The sequence below is a fragment of the Dermochelys coriacea genome, chromosome 1 (assembly GCF_009764565.3).
Source record: "Dermochelys coriacea isolate rDerCor1 chromosome 1, rDerCor1.pri.v4, whole genome shotgun sequence".
Taxonomy (NCBI): domain Eukaryota; kingdom Metazoa; phylum Chordata; order Testudines; family Dermochelyidae; genus Dermochelys; species Dermochelys coriacea.
The window spans coordinates 259,250,632-259,268,962 of record NC_050068.2 but is presented as its reverse complement, the minus strand read 5'-3'; the positions used below and the strand labels follow the sequence as shown (position 1 = coordinate 259,268,962).

Here is an 18,331-nt window from a genome sequence, read left to right as displayed (position 1 = left end):
GAAAAGGTCTTCCTATGGTCCCTATTCCTCTTAGTGCAATGAATATGACCTGGACCCCATCCTGGAAGGATTCCTCAGGCAATTTAAATATTACCTGGGCAGATACCGGCATCTCTGAGAGCGGTATCTAATATTTTGGAAATGAGTTGGTCAATGGTGCCTCTTGAAAAAGGGGAAAAATAGCTATGGGTAATAGCGAGTGCAACGCTTACTTTAACGGCACTCATTGTGGGAGCAAGAGAGGTCCTAATATCACTTTCCTGGATGGGGCAACCTCTTGTACCTCTGCGTGGCACAGTTTCACAGGTAACAAGTGCAGTTTACATGGGGAGGAACATTTTCTGTATCAAGGTCACAAATTGGTGGAACATTACATTATAAATTGCACGCTTGAGTATAACCTGACAACTCGTACTATGTGATTATGTTCCTCCAATGCTTCTACGACTAAATTCTCCCTTCTTCCATCTTGGACAGGGTGGTACAGATGTATTAATACCTGGTCCAAAGTCACTCCTACTCTCTTTGGAGTATACTGGGTGTGTGGTAATAAGGCATACCTAGCCCTCCCTCCTTCATGGAGTGGATCCTGCTATTTGGCTTGGGTAGAACCACCTGTAGTATATTGTGCACATCTTCCTAAAGGGAAAATCAGAAATGTAAGAGGGGCTGAGGAAGATGTTAAGGACTCCCGCCCCCTTACTTGGCGTGCCTTAAATGATTGGACGTATGCTTGTGCGGGATTTGTCTTCGCCTATGGAGGTGTTACCTGGTGTATTGGGGAAGGAGTCATGAGACTTCAGGGAGTGTTGGAGATAATGGCAAATACCACTGCTGATGCCTTGGTAGATTTGGCAACTGAACAAAAAAAATCTAAGGCAGATGGTTTTCCAAAACCGCTTGGCGTTAGATATTTTGCTGGCCTCTCAGGGAGGAACATGTGCGTTAATTGGGCAAGAATGCTGTGTATGTGTTCCGGATGTTTATAACACCACCTGGGAAAGAGCAAACCATCTTATACAAGTTGCAAAAGACCATGGAGAGCAAGCAAGTCAGTTCCTGGTGGAGCAATTTGTTCAATTGGGTTCCAGATATAGGTGGCTGGTTACATAAGTTGCTTCACAGTGCCGTTGTAATTATTTGTGGCCTAATAGTTTTGTATGTTATGTTAAGATGTAGCTGTTGGATGGGTACCAAGCTGTGCCCTACCAACCAGTGAATAGTCCTAAGTCACTACCCACAGTAGCCAGTATGTCCCAAGAGTTCCCCTATGGCACTCTGGGGACAAAGGGGGGACTGTTAGATGAGAAAAGTTAAACATGAAGCAGTTATGCCAACCGAACCAAAGTCAGGCCAAGAAAGGCTGCTGGGAAAGTCTCTGAAAGTAGGATGACAAAATACTTGTTTAAGGTACAGAGAGTGAGAAAAAGAGGAGGCTTGCATTCCTGCATTATCGTACCAGATGTTCTGAGAATGAGATGGAGACACACTGTCTCCACTCCCTGTTTTTGTTTCATGCACGTTTTAACTCCTCGTCTCTGGTTTGACAACTGGATTGATAAGAAAGTTGGGGAGTCATAACAACGTGCAAAAAGCTACATACAATAGGAGATAGGTATGCATGCATGATAAAGGACCTTTACCTAGCAAAGGGGTGGGGTGGGGATTTGGGCTATTTCATGAATAATTTGTGACGTGAGGGACCTGTCTAAAAGAACCTATTAGTTTTGCCTAGGAGCAAGCTGGTTCTCTTTGGAGACGGGCTGCTCTCTGTTGTGTGCACTCTTCAATAAAGAGCTTTGTGTTCGGACCTTGCTGGTGTTGACTGTCTCTCTGCGGTCAGACAACAAACTGCGCCGTCTGGGGTTCGAGTCCCCGACATCATAATGTAGTTGCTTAACCCAGGGTGTTGCCTTTTGGAAATGCACTGTTTAATACTGGTTTCACTGTATTTTGTAAAGATTCATAGATATTAAGGTCCGAAGGGATCATTATGATCATCTAGTCTGACCTCCTGCACAATGCAGGCCACAGAATCTCACCCACCCACTCCTGTGATAAACCTCTCACCTATGTCTGAGCTATTGAAGTCCTCAAATCATGGTTTAAAGACTTCAAGGTGCAGAGAATCCTCCAGCAAGTGACCTGTGCCCCATGCTACAGAGGAAGGCGAAAAACCCCCAGGGCCTCTTCCAATCTGCCCTGGAGGAAAATTCCTTCCGCACCCTAAATATGGCGATCAGCTGAACCCTGAGCATATGGGCAAGATTCACCAGCCAGATACCCAGGAAAGAATTCTTTGTAGAAACTCAGATACCACCCCATCTAACATCCCATCACAGGCCATTGGGCCTATTTACCATGATATTTAAAGATCAATTAATTGCCAAAATCATGTTGTTCCATCATACCATCTCCTCCATAAAATTATCAAGTTTAATCTTGAAGCCAGATAGGTCTTTTGCCCCCACTGCTTCCTTTGGAAGGTTATTCCAGAACTTCACTCCTCTGATGGTTCGAAACCTTCGTCTAATTTCAAGTCTAAACTTCCCAAAAGCCAGTTTATATCCATTTGTTCTTGTGGCCACATTGGTACTAAGCTTAAATAATTCCTCTCCCTCTCTGATATTTATCCCTCTGATATATTTATAGAGCACAATCATATCTCCCCATAACCTTCTTTTGGTTAGGCTAAACAAGCCAAGCTCTTTGAATCTCTCCTCATAAGACAAGTTTTCCATTCCTCGGATCATCCTAGTAGCCCTTTTCTGTACCTGTTCCAGTTTGAATTCATCCTCTTAAACATGGGAGACCAGAACTGCATGCAGTATTCCAAGTGAGGTCTTACCAGTGCCATGTATAATGGTACTAACACCTCCTTATCTCTATTGGAAATACCTCGCCTGATGCATCCCAAGACCGTGTTAGCTTTTTTCACGGCCATATCACATGGGCGGCTTATAGTCATCCTGTGGTCAACCAATACTCCAAGGTCCTTCTCCTCCTCCGTTACTTCTAATTGATGAGTCCCCAGCTTATAACTAAAATTCTTGTTGTTAATCCCTAAATGCATGACCTTAAACTTTTCACTATTAAATTTCATTTATTACTATTACTCCAGTTTACAAGGTCATCCAGATCCTGCTGTATGATATCCCGGTCCTTCTCTAAATTGGCAATACCTCCCAGCTTTGTATCATCTGCAAACTTTATTAGCACACTCCCACTTTTTGTGCCAAGGTCAGTAATAAAAAGATTGGTCCCAAAACCTATTCCTGAGGAACTTCACAGGTAACTTCCCTCCAGCCTGACAGGTCACCTTTCAGTATGACCCGCTGTAATCTCCCTTTTAACCAATTCCTTATCCACCTTTCAATTTTCATATTGATCCCCATCTTTTCCAATTTAACTAATAATTCCCCATGTGGTACCGTATCAAATGCCTTACTAAAATCTAGGTAAATTAGATCCACTGCGTTTCCTTTGTCTAAAAATTCTGTTATTTTCTCAAAGAAGGAGATCAGGTTGGTTTGGCACGATCTACCTTTTGTAAAACCATGTTGTATTTTGTCCCATTTACCATTGACTTCAATGTCCTTAACTACTTTCTCCTTCAAAATTTTTTCCAAGACCGTGACATCTGTAGTATGCAAACTAACAGGCCTGTAGTTACCCGGATCACTTTTTTTCACTATGTTAGCGATTCTCCAGTCATATGGTACAACTCCTGAGTTTACAGATTCATTAAAAATTCTTGCTAAGGGGCTTGCAATTTCAAGTGCCAATTCCTTTAATATTCTTGAGTGAAGATTATCTGGGCCCCCCCAATTTAGTCCCATTAAGCTGTTCAAGTTTTGCTTCTACCTCAGATATGGTAATATCTACCTCCATATCCTCATTCCCATTTGTCATGCTACCATTATCCCTATGATCCTCATTAGCCTTATTAAAGACTGAGGCAAAGTATTTTTTTAGATATTGGGCCATGCCTAGGTTATCCTTAACCTCCACTCCATCCTCGGAGTTGTGGTTCTTTTAGTGCTATAGGATGCAGTAGAATCTTGCTCTGGTAAAGTCTTTGTGATCCCCAAACCCTAGTAAAACTGAGGGTTGGCAAAGTCAGACATGTAATGTAATAAAGGCGTAACACAAGTGCTGGGACCTTAAGCACTTGATCTTTATTTCCTGTTTCCATCACCCGATGTAGGTCAGAATTATAATGACAAAAGGTTAATATCCCTGTTACATGACGGGTTGGTATCCACTGACTATGGCTACTGTTGTAGGGAAGCAGGGCTGAAGTTGTGCTTTATTTGGTGGGAATTTATGTGAGGGGTGGAAGCTTCTGCTCTGTAATATGTGTACCAACTGGTGCAATGTGGCCAACCCCATGCTTTCAAAAATCATGAGTCAGGCCCCAAAAATCATTAGATAACTTACAAATCATAGGGTTTAAAAATAATAAATTGTGAGGCCTTTTTATTTCATTATTTGCATTGCTATAACACCTCCAGTCTTTGCCACAGACTTCCCATGTGACCATGGGCATGTCACTTAGCCTCTATGTGCCTGTTTCCCATCTGAACAAGGAGGATAATAGTACTTCCCTACCTTGCAGAGTTATTGTGACGATACAGCAATTAAAATGACTGTGAGACCTCAGATACCATGGCAATGGAGCCATATAAGTACCTTAGACAGATTGACTGCTGCACTTAGACTTAAACCTGGACCCCAATGTGCAAAGCGCTGTACAAACAGAACAAAAGCATTGTCCTTGCCCCCAAAGAACTTGCAATCTAAGTATTTGCTTGCTTGCTTTTGAGCGTTCACATTTGCAAGCTTATAAGCTCTTACAAGGACCAGAGACGTACTTAAAAAAAAAAAAAAAAAAAAAAAGCTGAGTGTCTCACATCATCATCACAGGATTCCAGGAGCTAGGGCTTTAAGAAAACACATGTAATAGCACAAGACTCCTAATGAAATCTCAAGAGCTGGCAACACAGATGAGTATTGTTACTTTGGGGGAGGAATGTGTTGCTGCTTTGGCTTTGTAATTATTCGTAATAAGAGGGAGAGCCGGGGTTACATTCCCCTGTGTTCCAATCCGGATTGTACAGGAAAGCCAAGAAGCCACTACTAGGCTGGGCATGGGGGGGGGGAGATGGTCCATTGTTACTGCACAGCAGATACTTTGGTAAATAGTAACGGGAATGTGGATTAAAGCTAGGGCGTCACTGTCTTCCTGGGTCTCGGGGCTGATTAGCGATCGCCCAGAGTGCCCGCTCCTTGGTGCAGGGGCTCTCCTGTTTGTACAGCGCCGGGCACCCTGCCGCCGCCGGCGCGCTCACGAGCTAATGGCCGCCGCCTGGGCCAATGACGGAGCCAAGCGGCGGGAAGGCGGGGCCCAGCCGGGGCCTTTGTGTTCGAACCGCCCAATGGGGGCGGCCGGCGGCGGGTGAGTGGCAGCCCCGGCCCGGCGGCGGCGGCGGCAGCGTGTGGCAGTGTCAGGCGCCCGCCCCAGGCCGTGCCGCGCGCCGCGCCCGGAGCCAGCCGCTCTGCGCGAGGGGCCGAGCCGGGGCGCTGCCCGCGGGGCTCAGCGCCGCCCCGCCTGAGACACAAAAGGCGCCGACAGCGGCGGGCGAGTGCAGCGGGGCGGGGAGCGGAGCCTCCCTTCCGAGCCACCCAGCGGCCTGGAGCGCGCCGCAGCCAGGTGACAGTGCGCCCCGCGTCCCCCCCCCCCCCCCCGGCCGGGCTCGGGGGCCCGCCGCGCCGCGCCGCGCCGCGCCTGGGGGGCCGGCCGGGGAACGCGCCGCGGCCGGCGGGGAGACGCAGTGGAAACAGCTTGCAAGTGACAGGCTCCCTCCCCCCGAGACTCGCTCTGCCCCCTCTGCCTTCCCCGCCGGCCCGAGGGAGGCTGCCGCTGCCTCCCCGCCGGGGACTGAGCCGGGGTAGACTCCGCCTCCCGGTCCCCCTAGCTGGTCATGGCCCCGCAGGCCTGGCCCGCCCGTGGGGCGTGAGGGCACCCAGGAAGCAGGAGTTAAGAGGGGCCCTTTCCGCAAAGTGTTTGCTTTGACTGGGGGCCAGGTTTATCCCACGCGGCTGGGTAACTGTTGATCTCCGTGGCGGCAGACCAGGGCCGAAGGTGGCTCCCTAGCTGCATTTGAAGGATGCCTTGTGCCACGGCTGGTGAGATGTACATAGATCCCCCCCCCCCCCGCCCCTCCCTTTCCCCCAAGGCATCTAGAAGGGAGGAGGCACGCACCGCAATGTCTGAGCTCCAGCAAGGTGTGGAAAGAGTCTGGGCAGGATGCGACCACAGAGCGGGAGTTGCCAGGGCGTGGGTGGGAAGGAGCCAGATATGGAAGCCTCTCTGGAATTGTGCCCGCTCACAAGGTGGGATTGAAAGTTGTTACTTTGTTCAGTTGAACCCAGTTTTTGGTGCAGTCTCTGTCCAGCAAGACAGGAGTTAATGTGAGGAGTTTGTACCCATGTGGGTGGGCTCTTAGAGCGGGGAAGAAAGGGAGGGGGAATTTACAACCCTATAAGTGGTGGATTTGGGCCAAGTATCTGCCTCTGCGGCTGTTTCACGTTTTGGCTGGTGTGCTGCGGGTAGGCTGCTTTATAGAAACAGGTGCCAGGCAGGCACTAACATGGACGAAGCTTCGGTCAAGTGGTTTCTTTCTGCAGGATATGTGTTCTTTTTCTGTCCACAAGACCTCTAGTCCCCGTCAGAGCCAAGCTGTTTGCCTTGTGACATGCTGGAAGAAATAGGCTAGTGTCTGCCTGCTGGCTTGTGGAAAAGCTGAGCTAACTTGTTGTTGGGGCAGCCTGGGGCACTGAAAATGGAGGTCATGGGGAAGGGTGCAGGTGCTGCGTCAGGCCAGTTATTGGACTAGTGCTGATACCCACCTGACCCCCTACCGCTGGCAGGGCATCTCGGTCCTGACCCGTGGCGTCCTTTGCTAAGTTAGCTTGGCCTTAGCTGAGCAGAGATTGCTCAGTCATGCTGAGCTGTTGGGTGTTGGTGAGAGGAGTCTGGCTGAGATCCACTGAATTCTTCTCACTTTTGGCACGAGGCAGGATTTGAAACCATATCTGCAGGGGTGAGCGGCCGATGCAATAACATAACCCTGCTGCAACACTCGCCCCACCCCACCTCCAGGATAGGAGACTGCCAACCCAGTCTGTTCTGAGCTGCTGCCTTTCAGGCTTTGCCCATCCCCATGACTCTCAGGTGGTGCAACCCCTGAGACCCCAAATTCCAGTGACATCTCAGGGAGTGAGGTTGGGTGAGTGAGGATTGCATCTGTGCATTCAGAGCATTTCCACGGCCCTTTCCCCTGTCTGCCCCACTGCAGGACATCCCTTCCTTTCCCCCACAACTGAGTGCACATTCATGGGCCTACCCCCTGTTCAGCCCATTTCCAGCACCAGGCAGTACCTCTGAATTCTCACGCTCCCCCATCTCTTTCTGTTCCTCTCCCAGATACCTTTTTGAGGGGTGATTGAGTCTCCTCTGTCATGTCCAGACGCAGCCAGCGCCTCGGGGCCACCCGCTATTACCAGGGTGATGATGATGGCAGTAGCAGTGGTGGCAGTTTGCTACTGGGTGGCCAGGAGCCCCCCTTTAGGGACAGTCCTAACAGGTAAGTGGGTACAGGGTGGGGGTCCTGTATACCTCACCCCCACCTGCAGTGGTGTTGCGAGGTTTGTCCATAACCCAACTTGAAAGAGGTGAGGAGTCAGTTTGCCATAGTGTGAATTTCCTCTCCTGAATCCCAGGTGAGAGGTCACTGAGAGTCTGTCCAGAGCTCCTTACCCCGTTCTGTGAGAGGTGAAGGTCTGTCCCTGAGCGCTCTGCGCTTATCCTTAGGGGGACAGGGTAGTTCACCCACTGGTGGTGAAAGGAGCATAAGAGAAAAGCTACTGCTACTTTCATGACTTTACCAGCTGGATTTCCTTGCCGAACTCTCTCTGGGTAACCCCCTGTGTGCCGCACAATCATCTTCCACCTTATTCCTCCCCAGCAGGAGCACAGCACTCTTGCTTGTCATGCATACTTTGGTATTTCCTGGCCATTGCCCTCGCTCTTGTATCACTGAGGGGGGCTGCAGTGATCAAAACTGGGATGTGGGGGCCAGCTGTGCACGGTAACACAAAGAGCCAAGTCGTCAAGCCTGTCCTGGGAGGCCCCCAGTAGAGGTTAGGGGTTGTTATCAAACCATCTTCCCCAACCCAGCAACCTCTCCTGATCAGACACCTTTCAGGAAAACCACAGCAGCTACAGAGGAAGCAGACAGGAAGCAGAGGGCAGGGTGTTCTCTTGAGGGTGGCAGGACCATGCCTGTGATAGGCCAGAGGTGTGTGTGTGTGAAGGGAGATGGCAGGGGACTGCTCCCAGATGGGCTCTTATTTTGCAAGGACAGATGACAGCAGTTTACACTGTTTAAAATGTGCTGCCTGCTCTGGTTCTCTCCCCGCTCAGGTTGGTTTCACTCCAATGACTTCAGCAGCAGTGTGAGTGAGAGGAGGGCAGGCAGGGCCGCAGGCAATGTAAACCTGACCAGAAGCAAGACTGGCTCTAGCTCGCCCCTCCCCACTTCCCCCTTGTCAACCTGCACACTTGCACGCAGCGTATGAAAGAAAAGGAGGACTTGTGGCACCTTAGAGACTAACAAATTTATTTGAGCATAAGCTTTCGTGAGCTACAGCTCACTTCATCGGATGCAGTGTATGAACTCTCTCATTTCCTTGCTTCGGGCAGGACCCTACGGAGGAAACCGAGCAGCATGAAGCGCCTCTCTCCAGCCCCGCACCTGGGACCTGCCTCTGCCACCCAGACCTCCTACTACAGCGAATCTGTGATCAGTGAGTCCTACCTGGGCAGTAGCAGGGGACTTGCTGGTGGGGGCAGCACTGTCTTTGATGACCCACAGGACAGCAACTCCTACTGGGGTGAGTGCTGTCTCCCCTCGGTGCCAGCTGTATCATGTACCACCCATGGGACCCCTGCCCCTCTCCCTGCAGCGACCCTGCTCCCTTCCTCTTTGATGTGAAAGAAGAACATATGAACTGAGTCCTGGGCTTCATCTCCAAATTGCCTCACCAATGGGATCCCAGGCCTGCCTTAGAATGTGCCCCCTTTGTTGGGAGCAGGGGACACTCGAGAGGGGAATTGAATCTTCTCAGCTCCACTCCCCTGGGCTGCGTGGGCTGCCAATGACTTGAGTCAGTGATCTCTCTCTCTCTCTCTCACACACTCACACACACAATGGAGCAGCCCTGATTGAAGGAATGCAGCCCCACAGGGAAAGACTGTTGCCCTTCTCAGCTGGTACTGATGGGGCACCAAGATCAGGGGAATTATCAGGGTGGGAGGTATTGGGATTGCTGAAGATCCTGATAAGTGCATAGGGGTAGGCCTCCCTAGTGCTGTGAGGGTAATTGGGCACACCCTGAGTCACTAGCAGCAAGCCCGCTATCCTACAGAATTCTGTCCCCTCCACCGGCCCCAATGTGTGCCTGGGGAGGAGGAGCATGGAGGCTGTTGGCTAGTTTCTCAAGGGGACTCTGTTTCCTGGACAGGTGGGGAGCTCTCCGCGAGGAGAAGACGAGGCACAGGAGGTACGGAGTCCAGTAAAATCAATGGGCTGGCAGAGAGCAAGACTTATGACACCTATGCCTCTTCATCTGGCTACTCCTCTGAGGATGACTATGCAGGTAGGGATGGCTCTGACACCCTGAAGGTGGCAGCAGCATGGGTAGCAAGGTTGCCTGGGGAAGAGGCCTCCCAATAGACACCCTCTTAGGTCTTGGCTCCATTGCATGGGGAGAGTGTAACCTCACAACCAGGGCTGGCGATCATCATTTCGGGATCACCTCATACCTGCCTCTGTGACTGCCGAGAGGTTGGAGTGAGGGTTTCCCCCCTCCCCCCACGCCTCAGGCCTGGCTCTGCAGCTGGGGGAAGAATAGTTGACATTCACTAACTAAGGCATCCACCTCCGCCCTCTCCCGGATGCTGGAAATCACACCCCCCCCATTCCAAAGTGAGTGAGTGAAGACATGAGACCTCGCTTTTGTGACTTACAGCCTCTTCCTTCCTTCCTTCGCACCAGGTCGCTCTTCCTTGGACCAGAGCAGTGCTGGTTCTGGGTTCAGGAATACCATCTCACGAGCAGGCTCTTTTCTCTGGCTGGTGGTCACTTCACCAGGTAAGTGTGGAGCTATCAGTGTTCTCTGTAGGCAACATTCTCCCATGCACACTGACGCCCACCACCCTCAATGCGCACACGTGCAGTAGTCATGGGTCAGAAAGGTATTTTCTCATGTGCTGGTTTTAAAAAAAAAAACAAAACAAAACCAAAAACAAACAAAAAATGGAAGTAAAAACCATGTCCACTAAAGTACTGTGAAAGTTAGGAAAGAGGGGACCCGGTACTAGGGCAAGAATGAGGGTATTGTCCCAGGGCTGGGATAGCCGGAGTACTGAGGGCAAGTCTGCTCTGTGTGTGTGTGTGTGTGTGTGTGTGTCTTTGAGATGGATTATTCGTACTTATCATTTGTTTAGCACCATTAGTGTGCTTCGTCTTTGAAAACCTGAGAAGAAAAAGCCTTTATGTACCTCAAAGGACATTATAATGACATTTATTTCTATTGTGGTACAGCTCAGGGGGCCCATTCATGCTATTTATTTGTATTGTGGTTGTACCTAGAGGACCAAGTCAGAAATCAGGGCCCATTGTGCTAGGCACGGTACAAACACCACTAACAGATGGTCCCTGCTCCAAAGAATCATTGCCCAACACACTAGGTGCTGTACAGTCTAAATTAGATGGTGCTGCTAGGATAGATAATGCAATAGGTAAGCTGAGATGGTCAGAACTCCTAGCAGAACAGATCTCATTCAATATAATGGATTTCTTTCTTCAGGGAATTAATGCCTCAGGGAAGAAGTGCTTTTAAGGAGGGATGGGCACGGCACTTCTGTTTGTGCAGAACCTAGCACAATGGGGGTCCTGGTGCATGACCTTGGGCTCCTAGGTGCTATGGTGGCCATAATAATAACAAAAGGTGAGTAGCCTTTCTAAAGAGCAGGGAGAGGGCAAGAACTCCAGAGAAAGGAAGCAGGCATGCTGGCACAAGTGCGAGGAAGATACGAAAGGGGCATCTGAATGTTCTGATGCCATGTGTGGGTCTTTGCAGGCCGGATCTTCGGATTGTTGTACTGGTGGATTGGAACCACATGGTACCGCCTCACCACTGCAGCCTCTCTGCTGGATGTCTTTGTCTTAACAAGGTCAGTGCAGATTGGAACCAGAGACCTGGGGAAGTAGGTTGGTGTGGGTCTGGACCTGGATCCGGACAGGGCAATGGACAGGTGGAAGGTGTGGGGGAGGAATACAATGTGCCCACAGGGGAGGAACCCAATGAGATATATATGTGAAGGACCCCAGTAAATATGTGAGGGAAAGGGCCAGGTTTTTTTTTTTGTTTTTCTTGTGGCCAAAACTGACCATGGATCCAAGCTGGGCTGTGTGAGTTGAGATTCAGGGTGTAACCTGCTTCCAGAACTTCCCCTTCTCCACTGCCTAGTACTGTCCAAGTGGATGCAGAAACTCCCTGGGCGAGAGGTTCTGGGTAGCTGCACTAATGTCTGTTTCTCGTCCCCTCTACTCTCCAGGCGCTATTCGGCTCTGAAGAAACTCTTTCTGCTCCTCCTGCTACTGCTGCTCCTGGCTTCCATTGCTTATGGTGAGTCATCCCAGGCTCTCAAGCTGTTCTCCCTGCCCCCTCTCTTATGCCCTGGACAGCGTGGCTTTAAGCTCAAGAAGACATCCTGAGCTCTCTGCGGCAATGCGATGCTCCTGTGAGGTCACAGGAGAGCCTGCTTCTCTCTGTGCTCTACATATGTCTGTACCCAAAGGCAAGCTCCCTAAGGCAGGTTCCAGCGGGTGGGGAATGCTTTCATACGGGGACAGAATGTTGTGAGTTTGGCCTTGGCCCATGTAAATCCAGAATTAGCGCTGTGCTTAGTAACCACTGTCTGATATTCTGAACCCACCCCCTGAGTCCCAATCCCCTGGACTGTGAGGGAATCCAACTCCGGTTCCACACGCTACAGCTGACCCTTATCTCCAGAATGAGTGAAACCAAACCCTCCCATCCAGCCTCCCCTTGTAGCCTTGACTTTGTGTTCCCAATTTGTAGTTTAATGATCCGGAATAAAACCAAACTGAATTCTTTAAGGTTGGAGCCTCCAAGGTGGTTCAGGTAATTTAAGTTTGTGGAGGACTGTGAATGACACAAGTGATAAAATTAAAGACTTTTTATTTAATATCAAATAGTTAGTTAAAGAAAACAGGCATGCTCTGCATTTATGCTCATGTTCTAAGATGAAAAGATGCATCCTGTGGTGATCAGTCCTGGGTGAGAAGAATGGGTGTAATCCTTTCTCCGTACCTGGATGGTAGATGGGCGCATCAATCTAAAAATAGCATGCTGTCCTTGTTGTAATCACTTATAACAACACTCCATAATTAATTAGCATTAATCCTGCCTTTTACCCTATCTATATTTCCACCACCATAATGAAAATACCTTCTACTCCCTCACTGGCTATTTAATATTAGACTTGCCTTTAATTAATATCTGCGTAAATGCCATATCAATGACTCTATCCATCTAGATAACATTTTCCAAAACAATAACATTTTATCTAAAATTCTTTTGAAAAACAGTTAGGACCAAAACCTATTTGCAACATGATGGGGGGGCAGGGGCTATGTCCTAACTCGATACTTTTCAACCCAGGGTCGGCAGACCCCTGAGGGTCCACACACTATGCCTAAGATTTCCAAAGGGGTCTGCACCTCCATTACAAATTTTGTAGGGGTCAGCAAATGAAAAAAGGTTGAAAACCACTGGCGGCCTAACTTATCTCTAATTTGTCTCATTTTACTTCACTCGGATTTTACCAGGCCTTGCTTGGCTATTGTCAAGCCTATTTTTAGGAGGTAGATTTTTAAGCCTACTTATGTTTCAGCACATTTCTGTATAACATAAGCAAACAATCTCTGTGGGCTACACCCTATATCAGCAGTCCCCAAGCTTTTTATGTCACCTCCCCCCCCCTTACCTGTAATGGACTTTGCCTGTGCCCCTCTGGGAGCCAGGGCCAGGAATCGAGCTGGGACCTGAGCAGAGCTGAGGTGAGAGCATGGCTGGGTGGCACTCCCTTCCTGCATCCTGTGGGGGCTGGCTTGGGCCCTGCCCGTACCTCCAGGACACCCCATAGTTTGGGGACCACTGCCCTATAGCCTCTGGGTCAGGAGCCGAATTCTATTGCTTTGTCCTAGCTTTAGCATATACAACACTGCAAGAGGGTTCTCTGCTGCCTTGTGTGGTGGTGGTGGTCATTGCTGTGATGTGCATCAAAAATGTGTACCTGAATGAGAGGAACCCATCTTCCGGTCACTATGGTGAAGTCACAAAGCCTGTTTTGCTTTCTGTTCACATCTGTGAGCAAACAGTTTCCGAAGTCTGCCTGGGCATTTCTGATGCATCTCCATTTGTGGTCTATTGTACACACCTTCCCCCCCCCCCCCTTAACCAACCAGTCCCCTTTTTGTGTTGCCAGTTGCTTGGTATTTCTACCCCATTGGATTCCCGATGCTCTACCCTGCCATGTTTTCTTGGGAAGCAGCAAAGCTTTCTCCCCCTGTTGCTGGGAAAGAGGAGATGCTTAGAGCTGGGGATTCGTCTGCATTCTTTCGGGTGAGTGCCAGATGGATCTGGGGTGTGGGAGGGGAGCTCCAGCATTTCTTCTCATCCCTCCTGCTAACGCACTTATCCCTTAAAATCTCCAGCAGCAGGGTTAGGCAGACTGAATGTGGCTGAGGGACTCGGTCTCTAATCTGAGAGCAGCTCCCTTTTCGTACCCTGAAAATGAAAGATGCGGGAACAAGGGAGATATCTTTAGCATCTGGGCTTGGATCATTTCCAACCTGTGTGCATACAGCCCCCTCTGCTAGCTGAGCAGAGGGCGCGAGATGGATGTGTGTGCCTGCATGCGCACCACTGCCCCCTGCTGGGGTGTGACAAACGTGCTCACTTATACAAGTTCCTTTGAGTGGGGGGACTGCCCTTCATATACCTCAGCGGTCCAGCCCTGCCTGAATTTGTGCACACGCCACTGCCCCCTAGAGGAGAAGGGAGGACATGCTTGTCTATATCCACTCCCTCTACAGCCTGCGCTGGCGGGTCACGGTTGAGCTGGTGGGTCACGGTTTGGTACAGAGCTGTCGGGACAGCTGGGTAAAGCTGCCAGTCCTACATTTGCCACTGTGTGTGGTTTTTTTTTTTCTTTCCTTTTGCCACCCTGGGGGTAAAAGGCAGAGCAGCAAATCCTGTCTCGGTTTCAAAGTCTGGAGAAACGCTTCCAGACCCTAGAGGCTGAGGCATCCCGGCTGGAAAAGCTGGAGCTCCAGAGAGGGGTGGCGGCTGGGGGAGGCCTGACACACGAGGCCACCCTGACACTCCTGGAGGGGCTGGTGAGCCGTCGAGAGGCCGCGCTGAGGGAGGACTTGGCCCTGCTCGTTCAGGTAGGGGAAGTGGGGGCTTTTCCTGGGGAAACCTGGCCTGCTCCACCTACTTGTCCTTAAAGTCACAGACACCTTTTTCCTTCCCGTCCCCCGAGCCTGTTGCTGTGGGGGTAGGAGAGGGGGAGCATAAGGCTGATGTGGGTCTGGGGGTCAATGTGGGTGGGTGGAGGGAAGAGTTGCTGGTGGTTAAATGGTAGGATTGGTGTCAAAGTTGGTGGATGAGGGTGGCATAAGTGTGGGGTGAGTTGGGATGGGGTTGGGTGTATGCGGGGAGGGTGGTGGGTACAGGGAGTATGATCTGGGGTGGGTGTTGTGTAGTGGGATAGGGTTGGGGCAGCTGGAGCATGGCAGGTGTGCCATGAAGGTGGGTGGGCAGCAGGTTTGGGGGGAGAGGATGTATGTGCTGATCTCTCTCCCTCTCACCTATCTCCCTGCAGAGCGAGCTAGATACCATCCAAGGCCAGCTGCAGAAGGATTTAAATGGGCGCCTGGAGAAGATTACTCAGGCATCTCAGGTAAACTAACCTCCCTCTTTAAAGCATGCAAGTATCAAAAACTGGGGATGGTACAGTCCAGGGACTTTGCTCCTGTCCAACAAGAGGTGTCACTATAGGGACCAGCCATGCTTAGGGAAGGAGGTGCCTTTCACTTCAGTGCCTGCAGCTGTTGGACTGCAAGCTCATTGGTTCCTGTAAGCTAAATGCAGTTGGACTGGATCAATTCTCGAATAAGGAGATCACCAAGGAGAACCCAGGTGCTGCAGGAAGCGCTGCTGGTGACGCAGCAGGATTTGCTCTTCCCTTGAATTAGCAGGTGTCCTGTGCTGCTGATGGAAACCTAACACCCAGGCCCTGACTGCTTACGTGAGTCAGGATCTCATACCACTTTTCACAAGTGATGAGGCGTTGGCTCTGAAGAGCTTGCATGTTCTAGGTACGGTCAAACATTAACTGTTCCTGCAGAGATGCACGCAACAACGCCCTTCCTAAAAGGTGGCAAATTCAAAACATAAAAGGAAATACTTTTTCACAGTGTCTAACTAGACCATGGAACGCACCGCCACAGGAAGTTGTTGAAGCCAAGAACTTAACAAGACTCAGAAAGAGATTGGACACTTGCATATTCATAACAAGAACATCTGGAGTTAGCATAATTAGGAACAAAAATATTGTAGGGGATACTAACCTCATGTTTCAAGGTTTCAGCCGGTCTCTGAGTATTAGAGACCAGGATGAGACCTAATGAGGGGGGCAGATTATCCCACGCATACCTACTATGGGATTCTTACACCTTCCTCTGAAGTGTCTGGTGCTGGCCTCGGTCACAGACAGGATACTGGGCTAGATGGACATGGGGCAGAGCCAGATTAATCTTTTGTGGGCCCAGTGTTTGGACTATGGCCTGGCCACCTGCTCTGCCCATGCTCCAACCCGAGGCCCCAGCCTTGCAGACAGAGGGGGTGGAGAGAAGTGAGTGGGGCCAGGGCCTCAGGGTGGCTCACGGGGGTGGGGGGCCTTCTGAGTGTGAGCACAGCACAATTGGCATCACTGTAAACCTGGTACTGACCTGGGGTTTAGTCCACTCTGGCAATTCCTGTGTTCCTACGCAATGTTGTTAGACACCCTTGTGGCGGATCTCATCCTGTCATGTTTGTTTCCTTTATACTCCACAGGAGGTGGAGGCCCGGATGCTCCAGCTGAATTCGGAATGGCAAAGGTAATCCTGCCCGTCTCTCGGGAACTATTCAAGTGTAGCCATAACATGTTCTCAACTTGCTTGGGGTGATGAGATTTCTAAAGGAGCAGGTAGCAGGAGGCATCTGTTGGAATCCTGCAGGGATCGCTCTTAAGCCTGGTCTGGAACCCGGGGCTCATGGCACATCATATTATACAGGAGGATCTGGATGACCTTGTAAACTGGAGTAATAAAAATAGGATGAAATTTAATAGTGAGAAGTGTAAGGTTATGCATTTAGGGATTAATAACAAGAATTTTAGTTATAAGTTGGGGCCGCATCAATTAGAAGTAACAGAAGAGGAGAAGGACCTTGGAGTATTGGTTCATCATAGGATGACTATGAGCTGCCAATGTGATATGGCTGTGAAAAAAGCTAATGCGGTTTTGGGATGCATCAGGAGAGGCATTTCCAGTCGGGATAAGGAGGTTTTAGTACCATTATACAAGGCACTGGTGAGACCTCACCTAGAATACTGTGTGCAGTTCTGGTCTCCCATGTTTAAAAAGGGTGAATTCAAACTGGAGCAGATACAGAGAAGGGCTACTGGGATGATCCGAGGAATGGAAAACTTGTCTTATGAAAGGAGACTTAAGGAGCTTGGCTTGTTTAACCTAACTAAAAGAAGGTTGAGGGGAGATATGATTGCTCTCTATAAATATACCAGAGGGATAAATACCGGAGAGGGAGAGGAATTATTTCAGCTCAGCACCAATGTGGACACAAGAACAAATGGGTTTAAACTGGCCACCAGGAAGTTTAGACTTGAAATCAGACGAAGGTTTTTAACCATCAGAGGAGTGAAGTTTTGGAATAGCCTTCCAAGGGAAGCAGTGGGGGCAAAAGATCTATCTGGTTTTAAGATTCTACTTGATAAGTTTATGGAGGAGATGGTATGATGGGATAATGGGATTTTGGTAAGTAATTGATCTTTAAATATTCAGGGTAAATAGGCCTAATCCCCAGAGATGGGATATTAGATGGATGGGATCTGAGTTACCCAGGAAAGAATTTTCTGTAGTATCTGGCTGGTGAATCTTGCCCATATCCTCAGGGTTTAGCTGATCGCCATATTTGGGGTCGGGAAGGAATTTTCCTCCAGGGCAGATTGGAGAGGCCCTGGAGGTTTTTCGTCTTCCTCTGTAGCATGGGGCATGGTTGACTTGATGGAGGCTTCTCTGCTCCTTGAAGTCTTTAAACCATGATTTAAGGACTTCAATAGCTCAGACATAAGTGAGGTTTTTCGTAGGAGTGGGTGGGTGAGATTCTGTGGCCTGCGCTGTGCAGGAGGTCGGACTAGATGATCAGAATGGTCCCTTCTGACCTTAGTATCTATCAATCTATGATGCCAAACTGGGAAGGGTTTCAGATTCTGATGCAGCCTGGAAAATATCAACAAACATGGGCAGGAACCAAAATGAGATTTGACTTGGAGACAAGCCAGACAATATGTGGAGGGGAAAGGACCCAGCACACAGCTAGTGGGCGGGAGAGAGTGAAACCTGGAAAGCAGTGATGCCGAAAGCGAGGTGGCAGCAAGACTCGGCAGCCTGGTGGATGTGCTCTTGCAGTTTTGAGATGGTGGCAGAGAAAGCCAGTGTGCTCTTTGGCTGCCATGTGCAGAAGCGGTGCGTCCTGCAGCAGGTAGCCTGCAGTCCCTCTCTCTGTGACTGCCAAGATGGCACCTAGAACACTGTGCTCAGGTCTGGCACAGCAACCCCAGGGAGACCTCAATACACTGCTGCTCTTCTCTAAACTCCTCCAGAAATAACGAAGGGAGCTGGAGGGCTGGATTGGCTGAGGGCAGATGAGACGAGCCAAGGACATATCACTAGAGTAAAGGAAACATCATAATCCACAAGCCCTGGAACGGTGCTTGCACCGGGGAGGAAGGGGTGGGGGATTGTTCAAAGGGACATGTGTCTCAGAGCTAGGGAATGGAACTGAGCAAAGGGAATTGTGGCTGGAGGTCGAAACAGTCTCTTGGGAG

General features: G+C 49.8%; 1 protein-coding gene across 6 annotated transcripts in view; it reads left to right on the top strand.

Annotated features, from left to right (window-relative positions):
* Nucleotides 1–5,452: 5,452 nt before the first annotated feature.
* SUN2 (Sad1 and UNC84 domain containing 2) overlaps nucleotides 5,453–18,331 on the top strand; it is a 28,047-nt gene continuing 15,168 nt past the window's right edge. Inside the window, exons 1-11 of one of the 6 annotated variants that reach the window (XM_038402383.2) lie at nucleotides 5,453–5,713; nucleotides 7,490–7,649; nucleotides 8,768–8,958; nucleotides 9,589–9,723; nucleotides 10,122–10,217; nucleotides 11,209–11,302; nucleotides 11,687–11,757; nucleotides 13,643–13,779; nucleotides 14,397–14,606; nucleotides 15,044–15,121; nucleotides 16,279–16,322. In XM_038402383.2, the coding sequence (XP_038258311.1) occupies nucleotides 7,525–7,649; nucleotides 8,768–8,958; nucleotides 9,589–9,723; nucleotides 10,122–10,217; nucleotides 11,209–11,302; nucleotides 11,687–11,757; nucleotides 13,643–13,779; nucleotides 14,397–14,606; nucleotides 15,044–15,121; nucleotides 16,279–16,322 (1,181 nt within the window). In that variant the 5' untranslated portion in view covers nucleotides 5,453–5,713; nucleotides 7,490–7,524. Of the gene's footprint in view, nucleotides 5,714–5,946; nucleotides 6,197–6,258; nucleotides 6,397–7,489; nucleotides 7,650–8,767; nucleotides 8,959–9,588; nucleotides 9,724–10,121; nucleotides 10,218–11,208; nucleotides 11,303–11,686; nucleotides 11,758–13,642; nucleotides 13,780–14,396; nucleotides 14,607–15,043; nucleotides 15,122–16,278; nucleotides 16,323–18,331 lie in introns of those variants that run through there. The other 5 variants (XM_043501740.1, XM_038402398.2, XM_043501732.1 and 2 more) reach the window with 5 other exon arrangements.